This window comes from Aphelocoma coerulescens, chromosome 2 (genome assembly GCF_041296385.1).
Source record: "Aphelocoma coerulescens isolate FSJ_1873_10779 chromosome 2, UR_Acoe_1.0, whole genome shotgun sequence".
Lineage (NCBI taxonomy): Eukaryota > Metazoa > Chordata > Aves > Passeriformes > Corvidae > Aphelocoma > Aphelocoma coerulescens.
Genome location: NC_091015.1, coordinates 23,835,855 through 23,854,147, shown reverse-complemented (window position 1 = coordinate 23,854,147; position 18,293 = coordinate 23,835,855). Strand labels below are relative to the sequence as shown.

The following is an 18,293-nucleotide window of genomic DNA, read 5'->3' as shown; positions in this document are numbered from 1 at the left end:
GCTTCATATGTATATTGGTAGGCAACTAGACTAATACTTTCAGAATACACTTTTCCAGCTATAACAAGAAAAACCAGACCAAGATAATTGCATCTTGTTTTCTGCCACTGTTTGTTAATCAGAAGAATACAAAGTTGCATTTCACAACTGCACCTTCTCATCCCTATCTTTTCCTCCTGGAGGCCGTTAAAAACATTTTGGATGCTTGGAAGCTTTCTAATGTTACATCCTAAAATTATTCACAACCATTGTCTTCCATGGAGATTGTTAAAGAGTTGGGGTCCTTAACTGAGACATAGATAACCAAGGAGAGGGAAAGAAGGAGGAGGCAGGAAAGAAAACTAGAGATGTTTCCCATGAGTCTGTTCAACCCTTTGACAGCATTTTGCTTCCACTTCAAAATAGTCTTCATCTCTAACCCAAGGAAATACTATCTTCAGTTCAAATACTTCTGTTTGAAACTTCAGCCCAGTTAATTTCAGTGATTAGTTCCTGCAGTTTCTAAGATACCAATAGGAGCTTTGCACTTACTCTTTCACCTACTGGCTTAATGATTTTTCAGGCAAAGGTTCTTTTCTACACCCAGCACCTCTATAAGAAGGAGGTCTTCTAGCTCTGTCCTTGTCAAAATTATTTAAAGAACACTGTGGTTTGTTACATGTTTTTTTGCTTGGTAAAGGAATTTCCAGCTATTACAAAAGCATCCAGATTAGCCAAAATTAGCAACAGCATCTGTTCTTCAAGTAAGGTCTAGATAATGGTTGTACAAAATTCATTAAAAATGGAAATTATTTAACCTTCCTAGTACTGATAATCTCATAATGCACTGATACTTAAATCTGGAAGGACCAGTTGCAGGCTAATCATGGTAACAAAGACCATTCCATAGATTATTGTACTGTCCTCACACTGGGAGTCATTTAATTAGAATTCTGTACTTCAGTGCCAAGTATTATATTGCAAAGTTAAAAAGAAAGGTTTGCTGTATGCCAAGGTCTTATCAGTCGTGAACCAAAATGATGTACTACACTGTCATGGAAAATGTTCTTAAAACCTGGGAAGCCTAGGTTCCAAATCTCTGGTTTTCCTCCTTCCACCATGCAAGGAATTTCATCATTGTGCTAGTTCAGGCATTCCCTGTATAAGTAACCTGGATGATGCTGAGGGCAGGTTCATGTGATCCAAGGAGGTCACTGAATAACTACTTGCTGTTAGGTGATCTTTTGGTTACATTCTGAATTATATTGACATCTCACCTTGAAAGGTAGGAGAGAATGTAAATGAAGCCTAGCTAAGCTCTGCTAGAGACCTAAATCTGATATACAAGGAGCATTAAGCCTGCAGCTCAGAGGAGGATAATCCCTTTTGTTCAAGTGTTGTGCAATGAATATCAGGTGGTCTGTGGAGACACTTGCACAAAGCCTGGTAGGGAGAAGTGCTCCAAGAGAGAGAAAAGGGGTTGATGACATTTGTTTCACATTCTGTAGGGCAGTAGGATTTAGCTGCAGTGGCTCCTGATGATACCACAGGCAGACAAACAATGTATGTCATGTTTGAACCTGTTTTCTAGTCTCCTCCACCAAGAACTAAACAAGCTTGTGAACCAGCAGCCTAAAGATGAACAAATCCTGTGTCTCCCTACTAGTTTTCCTGTCACTCCTACCTCACTTAAGGGATAATGATGTCAGTTTTTCTGGGTATATACTACAGCCCTTAAAAAGGTTTGATAACCTGGGGTAGCTTTTTTGTCACCACCATTGTCAGTTGTCGCTGATCTTTCCTCAACTGCCTACCAGTCTTTCTCCATAGTTGAGGAACTTCTGAAAAAACAGGTGTTAACTATAAATGGTGTAAACAGTAACCCTGTTTCCAATGTGCAAGGGATTATTTCAATTTGTTAATAGGAACCTGGTTTCCACTACTAGCCAATAATTTTTCTTAAAACTGATTTTATGTTTGAAGCTATCTTCTTTCAGCTGGTTAGCTGGTGTTTTTTTCAAACAATCCTTTGGAAAAATGTACCTGTTTCGAAGTGATCTGCTCTTCTGGACTGAGTATTGCCTGGAAAGAGTTTCTTAGGGGAAAAAAAGTGACCTAGCAAGTCCATTCTGTTAAATCCTGGTTTAATTGGTGCAATTAACTCTACTTGAGAGGCTTATATGTCCGAATGTTAATTCCTAATTATGAAAATCTTACAGACTTGCTTTTCCAAGAATTGGGGACATTGGGGCACATTAAATCCCATCCAATGTGTTGGGTCCTTTTACTGTTAATGGCATTCTGCCATAAATCACATTTATTCTCTGGGAAACAGTATTTCTGGTGTATAGCAAAAAATTCACAAGGTGATTGATTGTCTAACTTCTTAAGGAATCAAACTTTGTTCCATTTTCAAAGAGAAAAAAAATGGAAAAGATTTCCTAACCCATTTGAAATTAAAAGATAAGCAACATCTGCTGAGGCTTAAATTACTTAGCCTTATGTTTCATAAAAGATGTCACCAGCTAAAACTCTGCTTGACAACATTTTAAGCATGACAATTAACACCCTGGTTAAAACACATGAATTTTAAAATTTATATTAGGTTTGAAATGTACTTTGGCTTTTAGTTCACCAAAAAAGTCTAAATTTTGTGTGGACCAATGTCTGCATTTAATGTCATACAGGGAGTTTCTCCATCCCTCTCTTGTGGCATTAAGGAAATATAGTCAATTTCTCCAGCCTAAAAGCAAACAAATATTTTAAAATACTATTTCCAAACAAAAGCACTTTATAAACTTGATTTTCTTACAGGCTATTTTACTCAAATTAACTGGGGATGTGTGTGAATACATATATATATATATATATATATATATAATTATTAAAATATATTAATGACTTTTTAATCTTATTAATATAATTTATAATTCGACTTCTTGCCTAATTTATGTAATAACTCCTAGTTACTGTAAAAACAGCAAAATCCATGCATGCTGTATCATTGCATGAGGATTTGACTCTTTGTTTATTATTTAATAGCTCCTAAGCTCATGCAGTAGGGTGGGAGTGAAGCCTACTTTCCAAGAAGTTAAGATACCAGTCATAAACCCATAAGCAGTGGAGGAACTTTGAAGAGACCAGAAGCAGAACAGAGTTTCTTGTGTGAGTTCAGCAGATACTTGCAGAGTTAATCCTATGGAATGAAGTTGGGAGACTGGATTACAATTTTTCAATGTCAGTTGACAGGTAAGGATTCACTTCTCACAGGCATCACTTGGGAATAACCCATTTACAGCCACCACTTGGGAATTTTGGCTTTAAGATTCAATTGCTTTAGCTTTCCTGTTTCTAAAACAGCCCAAACAGTAGCAATCTGTCATAGGCACAGTGAAATGGAAATCTGTTGACTAAGGTTTAGCCTGCTGTTGCAGTGATACAGCAAAGAGATCTAATACTAAATACTTGCAGATGCTCAGGCAGTTCTTGGTAAAGAAATGCTAAATCAGTTTGCTGGTGTTCAGGTTGCAAGTCTAAGTCAGATTAGCAGAAAAGAAGTGGGAAAAATCAATCCTCTCTATCCTCTAACAGCTGGCAGGATTTTTGTAAGACTTCCATGTATGTGGCCTTCCTGTAATGACCTACAGGAGCAGAGTCATGGCAGCTGCTATTAGGTAACCAGGGCAGATTTTGCATCTCTCAGCAGTGCTGTCCCACACCAGCCTCCAAAAGTCTTTAATAGTTTGAAGTAGTTTAAATGATTTAGTGAAGACTGATGTCTCAGGGGCAAAGTCAGTCTGGGACTCCTAAGCACAAAAATATGACCTCTTTCTTCATTGTTTACACAAAACCAGCTTTTAGGATTCTGCAGTAATGATTAGTACCCCATACAGGCACAGCTATAGCACAGTATGGATCTTGTGGAGACCCAGTGGATAAGTGGACATTGACACTGGACTTTTGTACATGAAAAATTATTATGGTCATGCAGGTGTTGGGCAATTTTCCTTATTTCCAGAGGTCAGCAGCTTTGTAGAGTAAAAAGCAAAGAATAAAAACGGGAATGTTTGGAACCACCCACAAAATGCCATCAATGCCAATTTGTATAATTCCAGTATTAGCACCAGGAGGATTAAAACCATCCACATGTTTTATGCTGTTCTTCTGTTGGGAAAGTAATTGGATCCTTCAGAGGAACTAGTTATAGATTCAGTGCTAATCTTCACTTCCTTAATTATTGCAAAGTTTCAGGAAATAATAATAAAATTGTTTCTTAGTAGTATGTATTACTTTAATAGAATGCTTGTATATTGCCAAAGCACTGCTGAAATAATGTTATAGCTACAGCATCGCGACCTTGTTTAGATACTTTAAGGCTACAACAGGAACTATTTGGTGGTTTACTGTTTTAGTGTTTGCCAAGAATTAACTCTTAGCCAATTTTCTAATGGCTGTTTTTCCAGTAGTTAAAAACTTGCTCATTTTCTAAATGCCTAAAAGACATTTTTGTATTTTTAAAAGATCAAAATGTCCTTCATTAGGGACAGGTTTTAAACACAGATGTAGGAAAAAACCCACTTGAAGTCATCATATTGAAACTTGGTTTTTCTACGGATCCTGGGGAGAAAAAGGTCTCGGCTTCCCTCACAGCAGCATCTGGCTCTACACTGACCCCTGTCCTTCTTCCCATGTTTCAGTGATTGGATCTTCTTGTCCTTCCCCAGCAGCTGTCCAGCACCACAGGTCCTGCTGGCTGAGCCCTGCCTTGGTGACGACAGTGGGTCTAAAGCAGAGCTCTTGCAGTGGGGTGATAGGAGCCAGAGTGCTGATAGCAGGCAGAGTGCTGGGGTGGCATGGGACACAGGGGTTGTTCCTCTCTGTCCGTAAGGAATGCGGGGCCCCTGGATCATGGAGCAGAAGGAAGAGTCAGTCTGTCCTAAGGGGCCATGGTTGGGAGCCACTGCAGAACCTTCCCAGATTGTTCCTCATTCCCTGAGCAGCTGGTGCAGGCAAAGAGGTGGAGGGAGAAATGCTTATGAGAAATGTTAATTTCATTTCTTAGTGGGTTTAAGTGAATATCTTATTCCAGCTCCCTACTATGATGATAAGAATTTCAAAAGAGGCTATAGGGTGGAATGCAGCCTCTTCACAGGCCCTTCTTCGGTGAGATGGAGCTTAAGCCATTCACATACATTAACAGACATTTACAGAGAACAATCAAAAAAACCTGAAATTGCAAACTGAGGCCAAGGGAGGAGATGGGGCCTGTGTAGTGCTTTTTGAGACAGCCCATCATCTTCTCAGACTGCAGAGTGGCAGGAGGGGGGTGTCATCAGATGTGTAGGACTGCACTCATTTTGTGCAGACACGGTTCTGCACTGACATTTGTCAGCTCTAAGTCTGTCATACTACGAGTAAATTTGGTTTGCAAATGTTTCCCCTCAAGCACTGCAAGATGTATCTGCCACATAAGTTGTGTAACATTAGTTCCCTCTTTGAAAATTCAATCTTTTTATTCTTGCTGATATTCTTTTTTCTGTAGGTGACTGATAAAGAAAGTCACCCTTTCCAGTTAAGAGCTGAAAAATTAAAAGCTGCATTACAGAAACTAAAAAGCAGGTATCAATAGCACTGATCTCAGATTTTCATGCTTTCCTTATTATTTTGTAAGCAGCATATGTTCTCAGCATTGAAGCACTTTTACAGTTTCATCTCTGCAGATTTTCAGTCTTGTGACCCAGGTGGGTCCAACTATGGCAACAAGAGTTGCTTTTATATTTTGGGCACTGTAACAAGATGCAGAGAAACTCCCTGACTGTATTTTATGAAGAACAGTTCTTAACCTGTTTTTCAAGACCAAGCTTTTTTCTCTGTAAATTGTAATGGAATTCAAAGTTTTGTAAACAAGATATTGTTCTGACCTGAGAGAATATGCTACTGTAACAACCTACTTAGATAATTAAAGAAACATGCGTAATGTGATTTTAATGAGGGATCTTCTTAGTTGCAGCTAACAAGAAAATGTCAACAAACAAAAAATTTCAAAATGTAATTTTTCCAGAGTTTAGCAAACTTCATTAGTTCAAAACACGTAGCATGATCAGTGATTCTATTCTGATTGGGACTGCATAACCAAGGACATTATTGCTTGTCATATCCAATTTTTTTCCACATTTTTCTCTGTACTTTAAACTGCTTTTCTTCCCTGTGGAAATGTTTGGTTTTGTGAATGTCCACAAAATAGTGCTGGCTAGTATTTCAGGCTAAAATATTTCCTGATTTTATTGTCTCAGTATTCATGATCTGCACACTTGATGAAAAATTATAAACACACTCACAGCTGTTTGTGAAAGATCCAATAGTGGCAGCACAGGCAAAACAGTAAAACATTTTACCAAAGATGTGGTGATGATGGATGGTAGTGATGTTTCAAAACATGAAGCAAGACAGACTTCTTGAGTCCTCTTCCAAGATGGAAAACAAGGTTTAACAATGGACAGAGTGTATTGTTACAAGGAAGGTCCACTTACAAAGCTCAGTTTCAAAGTGACATAAAAAAGCAGGTTTTTTGGATACACACAGATATGTGCATAATATTTTTTCTTAGCTGTATTGAAGTTGTCCTAATTATCTAACTGCTGGTGGTGCCTGTGTTTAGACACCATCTGTGCCTTTGTCAGACAGTGGGAGCGTGCGCATTCAGACCCTCCCCATCTGAGCCTAGCAGAGGGAGGCAGCTTGAATCCCACAGCTGCCCCTGTGGCTGTCAGGATGGATCACAGACCAAATTAACTCTTTAGAGATCTCCATGTGTTTTTCAGCTTTCTAGAGCTGAAAATGTTCCCATTAATGATATTATAGACTGGTTCTTTGGCTACATGTAATATCAGAAATAGCCGGAGGAACGAGGCTAGAAAAGCAATCGAGAAACTGTCATCCCCCAGCAGCTGATTCTGTGAAAAACAAATAATGCCTCAGCCCCCATTTTCAGCTTAGGATATGTCAGAGGTCACATACACTAAATATACTCTTGTGCAAGGAGGGCTGTGGAATAGCTGTTTGTGATGTCATCTTTTTTTAATGTTATCTTTTTTCAGGTATTTTCTTCCTGTAGCTGGAATCAAAGGCAATACACTGAAAGTTCCCTGTTTGTGAAGGTCTTACTCGCAGCACCCATTAATACTCAAAGATATTTCACATGGCAGGGGAAGTCAGAAACAAACAGCCTATCACACATGCCACTCCTTTATGGCAGGAATCTGAATAGGTAAAACCAAATTGTTAAGAGATTTTTTAAACTGATTTTTCCCAGACCTTGCACTGACTTTTCCAGTAATTTTCTGGAAGAGATATTTTTACTTTTTTCTGCCTTTGACCTTTGTGTCAAAAATATTGTTGGTCACTAAAAGCCGAGGTAGATGTTTCTTTTCTGATGGTTTCAATTTATTCAGGGGCTGCTGGGTTAAGCTTGACCAGAAAGCCTACCAAGGAAGTACATTGCAATGTGTCCCTGTCATTGTCACATGTCATTGAAACACAGTATTTGTTTCTATGTATAGCCTTATATGGATATGCTAAGTTTCAACATACCATTTCCACTTACCAAGGGAGCCATTAAGCCATAGTCAGGCTCTGCAAACTCTGCAGGCATAAAGTGGTTGCTTTTGGTTTTGTTTTGGCCAACAATAATTGCTGAAGCAACTTCAATTTCCTCCACAGTTTCCAATCAACTTCTCATGAATAAGAGACAAATCTTTTACCTTGCCTAGCAGTGGTCTGTTATGATACAGTTAAGAAAAAGAGCCCCAAGAATGCTCTGAGAAACTCGAGGAGAGGTAACTGGAAAACTCTGTATGTAGATTCCCACAATTTGGGAAATAGACACTTGAGAAGGGCACACAGATTGAAAGGACAGGTTACTCTTTGCTTTAATTCTTAATGGCCTACTGAAGTCTCGACTTGGGAGAGAACAGGTTCCCAAATTCTGCTTACATAATTCAGATTCACTGCCACATGCAGCCTCACAATGTGATTTTATACAAAAGTAACCTAATAGGAAAGAAAGGGAACATCGGTCGTGTAAGATACTATGTACACGGAAAAGGTATCAAGGGTTTGACCATCTGAAGACAAAAACAAACATTCCTACTGAAGTCCCCTAGAGGAAGATTTGTGTTAACAGAAAAAATATCGTGTGTGTGTTCTGAACCTGGATCAGTTGACAGAGCCAGTTTACAACAGGGTGCTCTACACTGACAAAGGCAGAGAGGTGTGATGATTTTCAGCAAAGAAGTGGACACAATGGCCGTGGACACAATGGCCATGGACACTGATGGAACTACTGAAAGCAACTTTGCCCCTAGACTGCTTCATCAGAAAAGAGCAACACTCCTGCTCTGTTCTCCCTAAATGAAGGAGTTCAGAAGATTTTGCAGGAGCCCAAACTGCCATATGTAAGCAGATGCCTGTGTTTGCTGTTCTAAATGCCCTGCACAGGATAATCTTGACATTTTCAGGTTAAAACAACCTTCCTATCAAAACTAGATTCCAATATTACTTCTGTTTCATTAAACAGATGTTGAAGCACTTAAGCATTTCATAAAGATGCATGAACCACCTGGAGATGCTGTGATTGAAGCCACCAAACTAGAAAAAAAAATAACCTCACTGAAGCTGTAAGCCAAATTCAAGAATAACAAATCACCAACGAGAAGGGCTAAGAAAAAAATAATGCAATCTTCCTGAAGGTAAGCGTGACCGTGTGGGTGGAACAACTGCCAAATACAAAATTCTGTTGTCAACAACCACAAGATTCTGTAGTGGGGAGCACACAAGAGGAACTATTAACAACTATTAACTATTGTAAAAGTATTTCTGCTAGGGAATATAAAGCTCATCTTCCATAATTTTGGAGGTATGTAGTCTCCTATCTAATAGATGTACCAATTCTCTCTGTGTGAAAATAGAATAAAATTATATTTTTTTTGTCTTTTTAATTCAGTAACTGTAAAAAGCAGTTGAAACTTCAATACTACACCTATTAATATTTCTGTTCTCAGTTCTGTAAGACCTTTTAAGGCCTTTATTAATCATAATATACAATGTAACACCAACTACAATAAATGCACTCTTTGCTTTTTGTATAATATTAAAGTTGAAGGCTGCATTACATGAAAGCAAAGCTATTGGACTGGCTTGGATACCACACTGTAAGGGCCTAATCCTGGGGCTTGTGTGAATCCAGACTGCCAGGATGACTCAGATGATTGTCATGTAGCACAGCACAGCAGCAAGAGAGGAACCCCAGCCTCATTTTAGAAGGAGACCAAGGAGCCACACACTTATTTATCCATTGTGTTCACATCACATTTTCCCAGAACGTATTCTGCTCCCGACAAAGCCATTGCCCCAGTGTAAACCCTTCTCCAGCACGTATTGTTTTGGTAAAGTTCAGGTGAAAGTTAAGGGCTACTTCTCCCACAAATGTCCTGCAATGTGTGCCTCAGGGCATAGGCCACATGTCTATGTGCTACTCAGTATGTTATATATGCTCTGTGCCTTTTAGCTCTTGGCTACCTGCTCCATCTTTAGAACTAAAATGCCTTAATGAAAATGACTGTTGGCTGGCCACAAAACTCTGAAGCTTAACACAAGGCCATAAATTCAGTAGTAGTGTATCCACTCACAATCCAGTGATGCAAGTATGAAACCTACCTACATTTTGGCATGGGGGATTACCAAGGTAGAAGACAGAAATGGGTTGGCTCAGCTCCCTCAGCTGCAGGGCATCAAAGCCTGTCCCCATGGGATCCTCTGGTATCTCTTCTGCTGTTGAGTCCATGTTGCAGGTCCTCCTTTTGTCCATTTTCCTTATATGAGAGAGATGAGGAATTTTCAGAGACATTTTTCTCAGAGGTTCCATTCTTCAGCTATGTCCATCCATAAGAAGCTGTCTGGAGAGTCAGTCATTTTCCCTGTGTTACTGGGCAATGTTCTGAACACAAGAAAAACAGGACAGTGCAACCATTCAAATACCTATAAATAAAGTTATAACACTTTAGTAGCAGTCATTGCCTGCAGATCCACTCTCTTTTGAGATCTTACAATCAGAATTCTTGCTCATTTGAATTATTTTTAGTATTTCCCAGTATAATAAAAACTAAAATAAAAATATTTAAGTGTTTACTAAGGGAAGTTGTTCGATAGCTCTCTGAAAAAGATATTTTTTGTCTGTTTAGATGGTAGCTGGAAGTATAATACTTGAATCACCAGCATCACAAAATGTTAAAAAGGTGTATTCTGATGAAAAATGAATTGTCCCTTTTATATTACAATTTATTGACAAATAAGGCAAATGGCAAGCAAGTACTTTTCATTTGGTGTAACTTGTAGGAACTCAAAAAAGCAAAACAGTGTAAGCATTGTTTTCCTTCTTACTCCTATGAGGATTTGACAAGGAAAGCAGCTAAGCTTCATTGGCCTCAATGACCATAAAGGTCTTTTCCAACCTTGATAATTCAGATAAGGTGAAACAGCCCACAGTAGAGGAGAGGTCCATGGATTATGACGAGGCAGCACAGGGACTCTACTGTGATCCCCAGTGAAAACCATGTGGACTGCAGAGAAAGGAAGGAAAACATTTGAGTCAAGGGAGTCACGCTGGTTACTGTAAACATAAGACTTGTTATTTTTATTTTCTTGTAATGGTTAATAAAGAAATCAGAAAAAAAAAATCCAGAGGAATTGAAAGGAGAGAATGGAGAGAAGTGAGGTCACCTTGGGTACTGCAACACACTGAACATGGGCACACATCTCATCTTTGTAAGCAACTGAGGATTAAGATTTAACTCTGGATTAGCAATCTACTGCTAATTTCTGAGCATTTTGAATTATTGACAGTATCCCTTAACTTTAGCATCTACTCCCTAAGGCTGATTGTTCTTCCTTGTATTTGAAGAGGGCAGAACAGAGGCTGCAGGCCGAAACAAAAAGATCTGGTTCTTGCCCTCACAGGTCCCACTGTATTTAAAAGTTGTCAATACCTGAGACTTTCAAATATGTTACACCTTAAATCACAACCTTTCATAAAGTTAGAACATAAGCCTAGTGCAACTTTTCTATGCTTTCATATGATACCTCAAAGGTGATTTGGGGCTTCTGGGTGCTATGGTCATGTATGTTCACACAAAGAAAAAAAAAACTGGAAAAGATCAGTCCATTTAAATTTAAGGCTGCTTACAGCTCTTATCCTTCACAGGCAGCAGGAATCACTAAGCCCTTGGAATTCAGGCCATACAAGCACATCTCATAGTGTTTGGAGCTGACTGGCTTGTAAAAGGTTTAGGGCAAAAAACTTTACTGGTATTTTAGTACGTAGCATTTCTCCTGTTCTGCTATTTAAACATTTTCCTTGTTATGTTGAGACTGTCAATACATAAAATTAGTTTTTATTTCCCTTACCAAACTTTTTTTTCATATGAATTGCTTGACCATTTTTTTTCTTACCATCATTAATTGCGAAGACTGAAAAAACAATTTTAAATCAATTTTAAGAGACCAAGCTAACAAACATTAACAATGTGAAACTCAAATCATATGTCAGTGTTGGCTTGCTCAAGAAATGCAGATATATTTCTGCATGAGGATGTCAGGATGATAAATAACATTAGTTTTTAAATTTGCATCCAATTGTCCAGGAAATTTATGCCCTTATATAAGTAAAGTTTAACATAAAGCTACACACATAGGCCCACATTTCAGATTCAGATGAACAAAATTCCCTTAAAAGGTGACTGTTAAGAGTCCCTCCTTGTGGATGAGGTTTTAGTCTGAAGAAATCCAGGTAGAACACTCCTCTCCAAGTAACAGAAAACTGTTAATTACATCACTGATCATTTTACTGTTTAGGTGAAGTTAGTCTTAAATTATTTAACAAGGAAATAAAAATGGCAGTCACAGTTAACTAAATTAAACAGTTATAAAAAGTGCTGAATGATTATGTCTTTTAAGCTCCTCTTCTGGAAAATAACTTAAGAACTAAGAATGAACACTAAAGGCAACTTTCAGAAGTCAAAGATGACATGCAACTTGTGGTTTTGTCCCAAGATGAGCAATAATGTCAGAAGAACAGAGCACTGAAATGATGCATCAACTGGAATGAAAACTTCCACTTCAAAGATCTGATGTATCTATAATAAATAAATACCACAATCTGTAAAGTAAACCAGAACATTTTATAATTTTTAAAACTTCCTGTATGGGGTTTACAAACTGGAGGATACACCCAAAATAACTAGTCCAAAGTATTCCTAAAAAAATTATAAATTATTGGCTACAGTTTCTTTAATGGAGATTGCAGGAGTAGGTCCCACATGAGTCCATATATAGCCCTTCTCTGGCCTTGTAGGAACGGTTGGGAAGGGAGATGATCGAGATTTGAAATATTCTGAAGGTGCATGACAAACAAATTCTAAATACTCCATCTTCCTTGGGAGATCTTCTTCTGGTCCTAGGAAAAAAAATAAATCTTCAAAGACAAAACTTAAAGGCACAAAAATTAAGTAAGTTGCATAAAAATTTGCCACAACAGCCAACATTCCCTTAGAGAATTTATCTTTTCAATCAATGGCTTTCCTAGGAAGGTAGCATCATGTATAGGCAAGAAACCTCTACCTTCAATTTTGCTGGGCTGATCTTTTTCCCCCCACCCCATTTGAAGCATTCTGGTATTTGAGTGAAGTAGTGTAGTTAATATATTTTAAATATATCCTGTTTGTGTCCTGCCTGTCAGAAGGACTTACTAATTTTATCATCAGTAGCAGAACAGTCTCTATGCCAGTGCTTGCTATGTATTTTGAATACCCAGGACAAAGATCAGGTAATTCAGGTCACTTTAAAAGAAATAACTTGGACTAGTATATCAGAACCAAAGTTACTATGGTTTAAACCTATCTATAGAGCAATAATTTGATCTTTAAAGCTGCACATCTGTAATTGTCCCCACAAACACTCAGATAATCACAGCACAAGATAATCACACACTGCAATAGTGGTAATCATATTATATACACAAGATAAATAAAAAGTGTTATTATAGTAAATGAAATGTTTACAGAATTAGGGTCTAAAATGTGGAACTTGCATAAAACACCTTGACAAGCTAAAATGTTCATTTAAAAAATACAACTCTGCATTAGTGTAGGCACATATAAGTAGTTGTACTAAGTGAAGGCCTACAGATTACCTATGATATAGGATGCTGGGTCAAAACAGTCTTTGGGGCTGGCTTGTGTAGGAATGAGCCAGGTTAGTGCAGCACTCTTTTCACAGTATTGGTCCTGAATAAACCCACGGATCTGAGCGTAGTATGTTCTTCCATCCTGCTCATCAACCACTGAAACAACATCTCCAATTTGATAGTATACACCCTAGAAGACATACAAATGACACTGAAATCAAACAACCTGATTTTGTCAGCTTCACTTCACGTTCTGATTCGTATCTTAAGTATCAGTACCCTAAATTATACCAGTCTTGAAAGGCAGCTGCAATTCAGCCACATGCAAAAGCATGGTGGCATAAAAAAGAAAGGTGTTTGTTTTTAAAAAAGAGAAAAAGAACACAAAAAACCCTGAACAATCCTGTTCACAACAACACTGCAAAGTATCAAAGTAGCAACATTTTGCATAAGGAGGTTAAACCAAATTTTTGACATAATTCTTAGGAATTTCTGATACAAAACATACACACAAGACAGTAATTCCTTTCTGAACTGGTCAACAGCAAACAAGAGATTCATCTAGGATGCCAGACACGAAGCATTAAGTCCCTGGAGAGTATACGGAATCTCAGCCCACCACTGGCTGTGCAGTCTCCCAGTGCCCATCCGGACATTTTTTTGGGGGGAAGAGGGGGAAAAAACCATTTTGTTTGCTTATACTGCTGGGAAACAAAGCAAATTTCAGAACTTTAAAACACTAACACCTTAGCATGCTGGTAAAGCTGCTCTCAAGCATGAATGTGAGAAGGTTCCCTCCTGCTTCACTGAAAATGCCAACAGATCTTGTTCCCATGGTGTCTGAGCCTGCTTGCACCAGTTCTGAAATGGGAGCCAGCGGAGACGCTGAGGCACTGCAACCCACCCCCTCTACGGGCAATATGTTCTGTGCCTAAGGCAGGAAACATCACACAAATCTAAATACTCATCTCCAGTCACTTTTGCTTGACCTCTGTGCAGTGCAAGTTAAGTTTAAAAATGCTGACTGCAATAATTAAAAAAAAAAAAAAAGATGCATTTTCTCTTGGAAGAGAACAACTGGGACAATGATAACTATTTAAACTACTTAGGTAAACTACCTTGCAAGACTTAACGGCAATAATTACGGCAAACCAAAGTCCTACACAACCATTCGGCAAGGAAGAACAGTTTCTGTGACTATATCCCTAGTGCTTTCACTGTCCATGATAGTTCTTGAAATTGGAAACAGAAACAGGATAATAATTTTTGCAAACAGATTTGCATAAACCATACCTTATAAAAGATTGATTCTGCAGTAATTATAGTGGATACGGACTCAGGAGCCTTGATGGGCTAAGAAAAGAACACAGAAATAAAAAATCAAGAGCATTAAAGCAAATCAACCATGAAGTTCCAGAAATTGTTTTCCCTTTTAGACAACGTGCAGACACATTATCTTCTAAGAAAACTAGCACACATTTCTAGTTTAAAGTTCAAAACATCAGAGCTAACGTCTTCATCCCCAGGATTTTGTGCGGAGAAGCGAGTGCTGACCTCCCACGACCGGTTTCTCTTTCCACTCCTCCCGCGGGCCCCGTGTCCGCCCTAGCCCGGCACAGGCTCCCGGCCCACCCGCGCCCCGCGCTCTGCCAGGCGCCGCCTTACGTTTTTTAGCTTGAAGATGTGCCGCCTGCCCTTGCCCTTCGTGGAAACCTTCTTCTCCGCGGCGGGCGCAGACTTGTACTTGGTGTTCCTGAGCCGCGCGGAGCGGCGGTGGATCTCCTGCTTGCTCTGTGGGGAACGGCGGGATGAACACACGGGGGACGGCCCGAGCACCGCGGCCCCGCCCAGCCCCGCCCGGCCCCGGCGGCTCCATCAGCCTCTCACCCTCGGCCTCCTCACCTGCTTCCCGCCGCCGCCGCCGCCGCCGCCGTTGTTGCTGTGCTGGGCGGCGGCCGAGGTGGTGGCGAAGGCGGCGGGGGGCGGCGGCGCCGAGCGGGCCGTGCAGTTGTTGCACAGGATCTCGCCCTGCCCGCCCTTCTTCCACATGGAGGAGGACGTGCTGCGGCACACGCTGCAGGTGGGCTTCAGCCCCAGCGGCATCCTGAGCCCGGCGCGGGGCCCGCGGGCCCGACAGCGAGCGGCGGGAGCGCGGCGCCCACAGCGGCCCCGGCGCCGGCCCCTTCCCGGCGGCGGCGGATGTGGCTGCGGCGGGGCCGGGAGCAGCGGGGCCGGCCCTGCCCTCTGCTGGCGGCGGCCGTGCCCCGGCCCCGGAGACAAATCTGTCCCGGCCCTCGCAGGGCGCTGCTCTCGCCTCGGAGCCGTGGCACAGAGAGCGGTGTCCTGTTAGTCAGCGGGGAGGCCCGACGGGTGCAGGTGGGGCTGTTCAGCCCCGAGAAGAGAAGGGTGAGTGGAGACCTCTCAGCACCTTCCAGTATCTGAAGGGGCCCTACAGGGAAGCCAGAGAGGGACTCTTCGTCAGGAAGAGCAGTGACAGGACAGGGGGGAATGGGTGCAAAATGAAAGGTGGAAAATTTAAATTAGATATTAGGAAGAAGTTCTCTACTGTGAATGTGGTGAGATACTGAAACAGATTGCCCAGGGAGGCCGTGGATGCCCCATCCCTGGCAGTGTTCAAAACCGTGCTGGATAAGGCCTTGAGCTACCTGGTCTGATGGGAGGTGTCCCTGGTAATGGTATGGGGGTTGGGACTAGATGATCTTTAAGGTAGCTTCCAACCCTTAACATTCTGTTATTCGATGCAGCAGAAGCTGCCTCCGGTTCCATTCCTGTCTGCAGGGAATGCCAGGTGCTGTCATCCAAGGATTTACAGCTGTCACTCTTCACGCTCAGCAGAAAATCAGAGGACAGGAGATGGACTGCAATGATTGTCCTGATTCAGGAGAAAGTGTTGGTGGATCTTACCCTCAACATATGCCAGTTTTGGCCTTCATTTAGATTAGATATTTGGAAAAAGTCCTCTACTTTGAAGGTGGTGAGGCACTGGAATGGGCTGCCCAGAGAAGTTGTGGATGCCCCATCCCTGGAACTGTACAAGGTCAGGTTGGGTGGGGCTCTGAACAACCTGGTCTAAGGGAATGTGATCCTGCCCATGACATGGGTAGTTGGAACTGGATAATCTTCAATATGCCCTTCAACAAACCACTCTATGATTCTATGAACTGCCTCTCTTGCCTGGCACCTCAGTCATGTATCAAATAGTTTAAAAGTCCAGGAAATGAACACGTGCTTTTGTGAAGCTTTGAGAGCCAAATGTAGGAGTCATGGATCTAACAGCGGTTCCTCACCTAGTGCCACTCACATGGCCCTGGGCCATCCCACGTAGATGTTTCTCAAGTCTCATGTTACGAAAGAAATGCCCACTCATGCTTGAGGATTTGCGGTCTCTTAGTTCCCATACTCAATTGCCATCCTTAGGGTTTATTTAAACCTTCCTTGGTGCAAATGAAATTGATTTTTGTCTTGTTCTCAGTGGACACAAATAACCATAGTTTGCAGGGATCTATTAACAGATGCTCTCCTCATGCAGTGTGCAGTGGATGCAGGGTGTGCCTGCGATGTTTAACCTTTTGCATGCCTCTTTCACACCAGCTTTGACTTTGTTGTCTCAGGTGCCAAATTTATTCCTCAATTTTGATTTAAATCCTATTTTACCTTCATACCTTTTCAAGCTCTTTATACAGGTGCAATTGTTTTGTTTTCTGTTTCTTTAATGCATCTCTCTATAGTTGCGTCTTTCAGATCAGTGATCTCTCAGAGCCCTTAAGCTCTTCCCACCACTTTTTTTTGCAGCTTCTGCCTGTTTTTGTTCCCAACTGCCCACCTCAGCAGTCCTCCACTGCTGGGGCCCTCTCACTGCCATCACATTGGCATAGCATCACTAGTCTGCGTAGAAACAGGCTAGAAATGAGTGACAATGTCCATTTCTGTACAGATAAGCATCTAACACTTTGTGAAGGTTTTTATTTTGCAAATAAAATTAGTAATAGTTGTTTTTTTTCAATTCCAGTTTTACTATCTTCCCAACTCCTGGGCTTCTAACCCCTTGGTCTTTCTGAAACCATGTGCAGGGTCTTTTCTGTCACAAATGTAGAATGTGTGTGGTTTATATATATGTGTATACTCTTAATTAAATATGCTATTGTATATTGTTGATAATTTACCCACTGTGATTATTATTTCTGTTTTTAAATAATAACTTGATTAAAAAACTTGAATATAAAAAATAAAAAATATTTAAAAATATCTTGAATAATAAAATCAATGAACTCAAGCTTTAAGAAACATAATCTGAGGTGATACTCCAAGATAATTCAAAAATGTTTTAGACAACCATTTTTATGTTGTCAGAAGGAGTTTTAGGTCAGTATTTCTTGACAAGTGTGGTTCTGACTGTCATTTCAATGGAACCACAGTAAAACAACACCTTGAGATTACAGTGTTCTTGGTATGATTATTCTGTTGGCCTTGTGTAAGACCAGAGAGAGGCAGGGATTGCTGTCAGTGCTGCCTGATCACCCCCTACCTCACCTGCAAGGTGACACAAGCAACAGTGGTTAGGATGTTTTGTCAAAAATTAAACCTAGCATGTCTTTTATCTCAGCTAGGCAATAGCTGAAATGTTCTGATTTGAGAGTTGCTGAATACCTGGTAGTTATGGGTAGGAGAGATGGGGCTTAGGACTTCTCAAAGTACCCCTCTCTCTGGAGGCTCCCAAGCCTTACTATGTCGATCCTAAATTCTGAGCATCCTCTTCAGTTTCCTGATTCTCCGTAACAGAGCTAGCCTCTCTTTGGAGCTGAAGTGGGTTGACTCAGCCTGTGGCCTGGTTGGAAGTGCCTGATGCAGCTGAGTCATTTTGCATAGTGTAAGCTCAGCTAAAGTTGCAGAGTAAACGTTTTCTTCCAATTAATGTGTTTTTTCACTATATTTTATTTTTGCCCCAATAAGAGAAGGGGCTGCCCTTTGGAGTCATCAGAGCCCATCCCTGCTCTGTGAAACTTCCAATGTAGACACCACAAAGAAGGGGAGAAAATAAAATGTTGGCTCCACCTGT

The 18,293-nt window shown here is 40.6% G+C and overlaps 1 protein-coding gene across 1 annotated transcript; it reads right to left on the bottom strand.

Moving 5' to 3' along the window:
• Nucleotides 1-10,639: 10,639 nt before the first annotated feature.
• On the bottom strand, nucleotides 10,640-15,419 carry GATAD1 (GATA zinc finger domain containing 1). Its single transcript, XM_069006816.1, has 5 exons — nucleotides 15,119-15,419; nucleotides 14,882-15,007; nucleotides 14,510-14,569; nucleotides 13,223-13,406; nucleotides 10,640-12,487 (listed from the first exon to the last, which is right to left on the bottom strand). The coding sequence occupies exons 1-5, from the start codon at nucleotides 15,317-15,319 to the stop codon at nucleotides 12,297-12,299; spliced, it is 762 nt and encodes a 253-aa protein (XP_068862917.1). The 5' UTR covers nucleotides 15,320-15,419; the 3' UTR covers nucleotides 10,640-12,296.
• Nucleotides 15,420-18,293: the final 2,874 nt, after the last annotated feature.

Coding starts and splice junctions, on each gene's coding strand:
- GATAD1 (XM_069006816.1), bottom strand. CDS start 15,319: ATGCCGCTGGGGCTGAAGCCCACCTGCAGCGTGTGCCGCAGCACGTCC. Junction 14,570..14,881: donor ACATCTTCAAGCTAAAAAAC/GTAAGGCGGCGC, acceptor TTCTTTTCTTAG/CCCATCAAGGCTCCTGAGTC. Junction 13,407..14,509: donor CAGAATCAATCTTTTATAAG/GTATGGTTTATG, acceptor TATGTCTTCTAG/GGTGTATACTATCAAATTGG.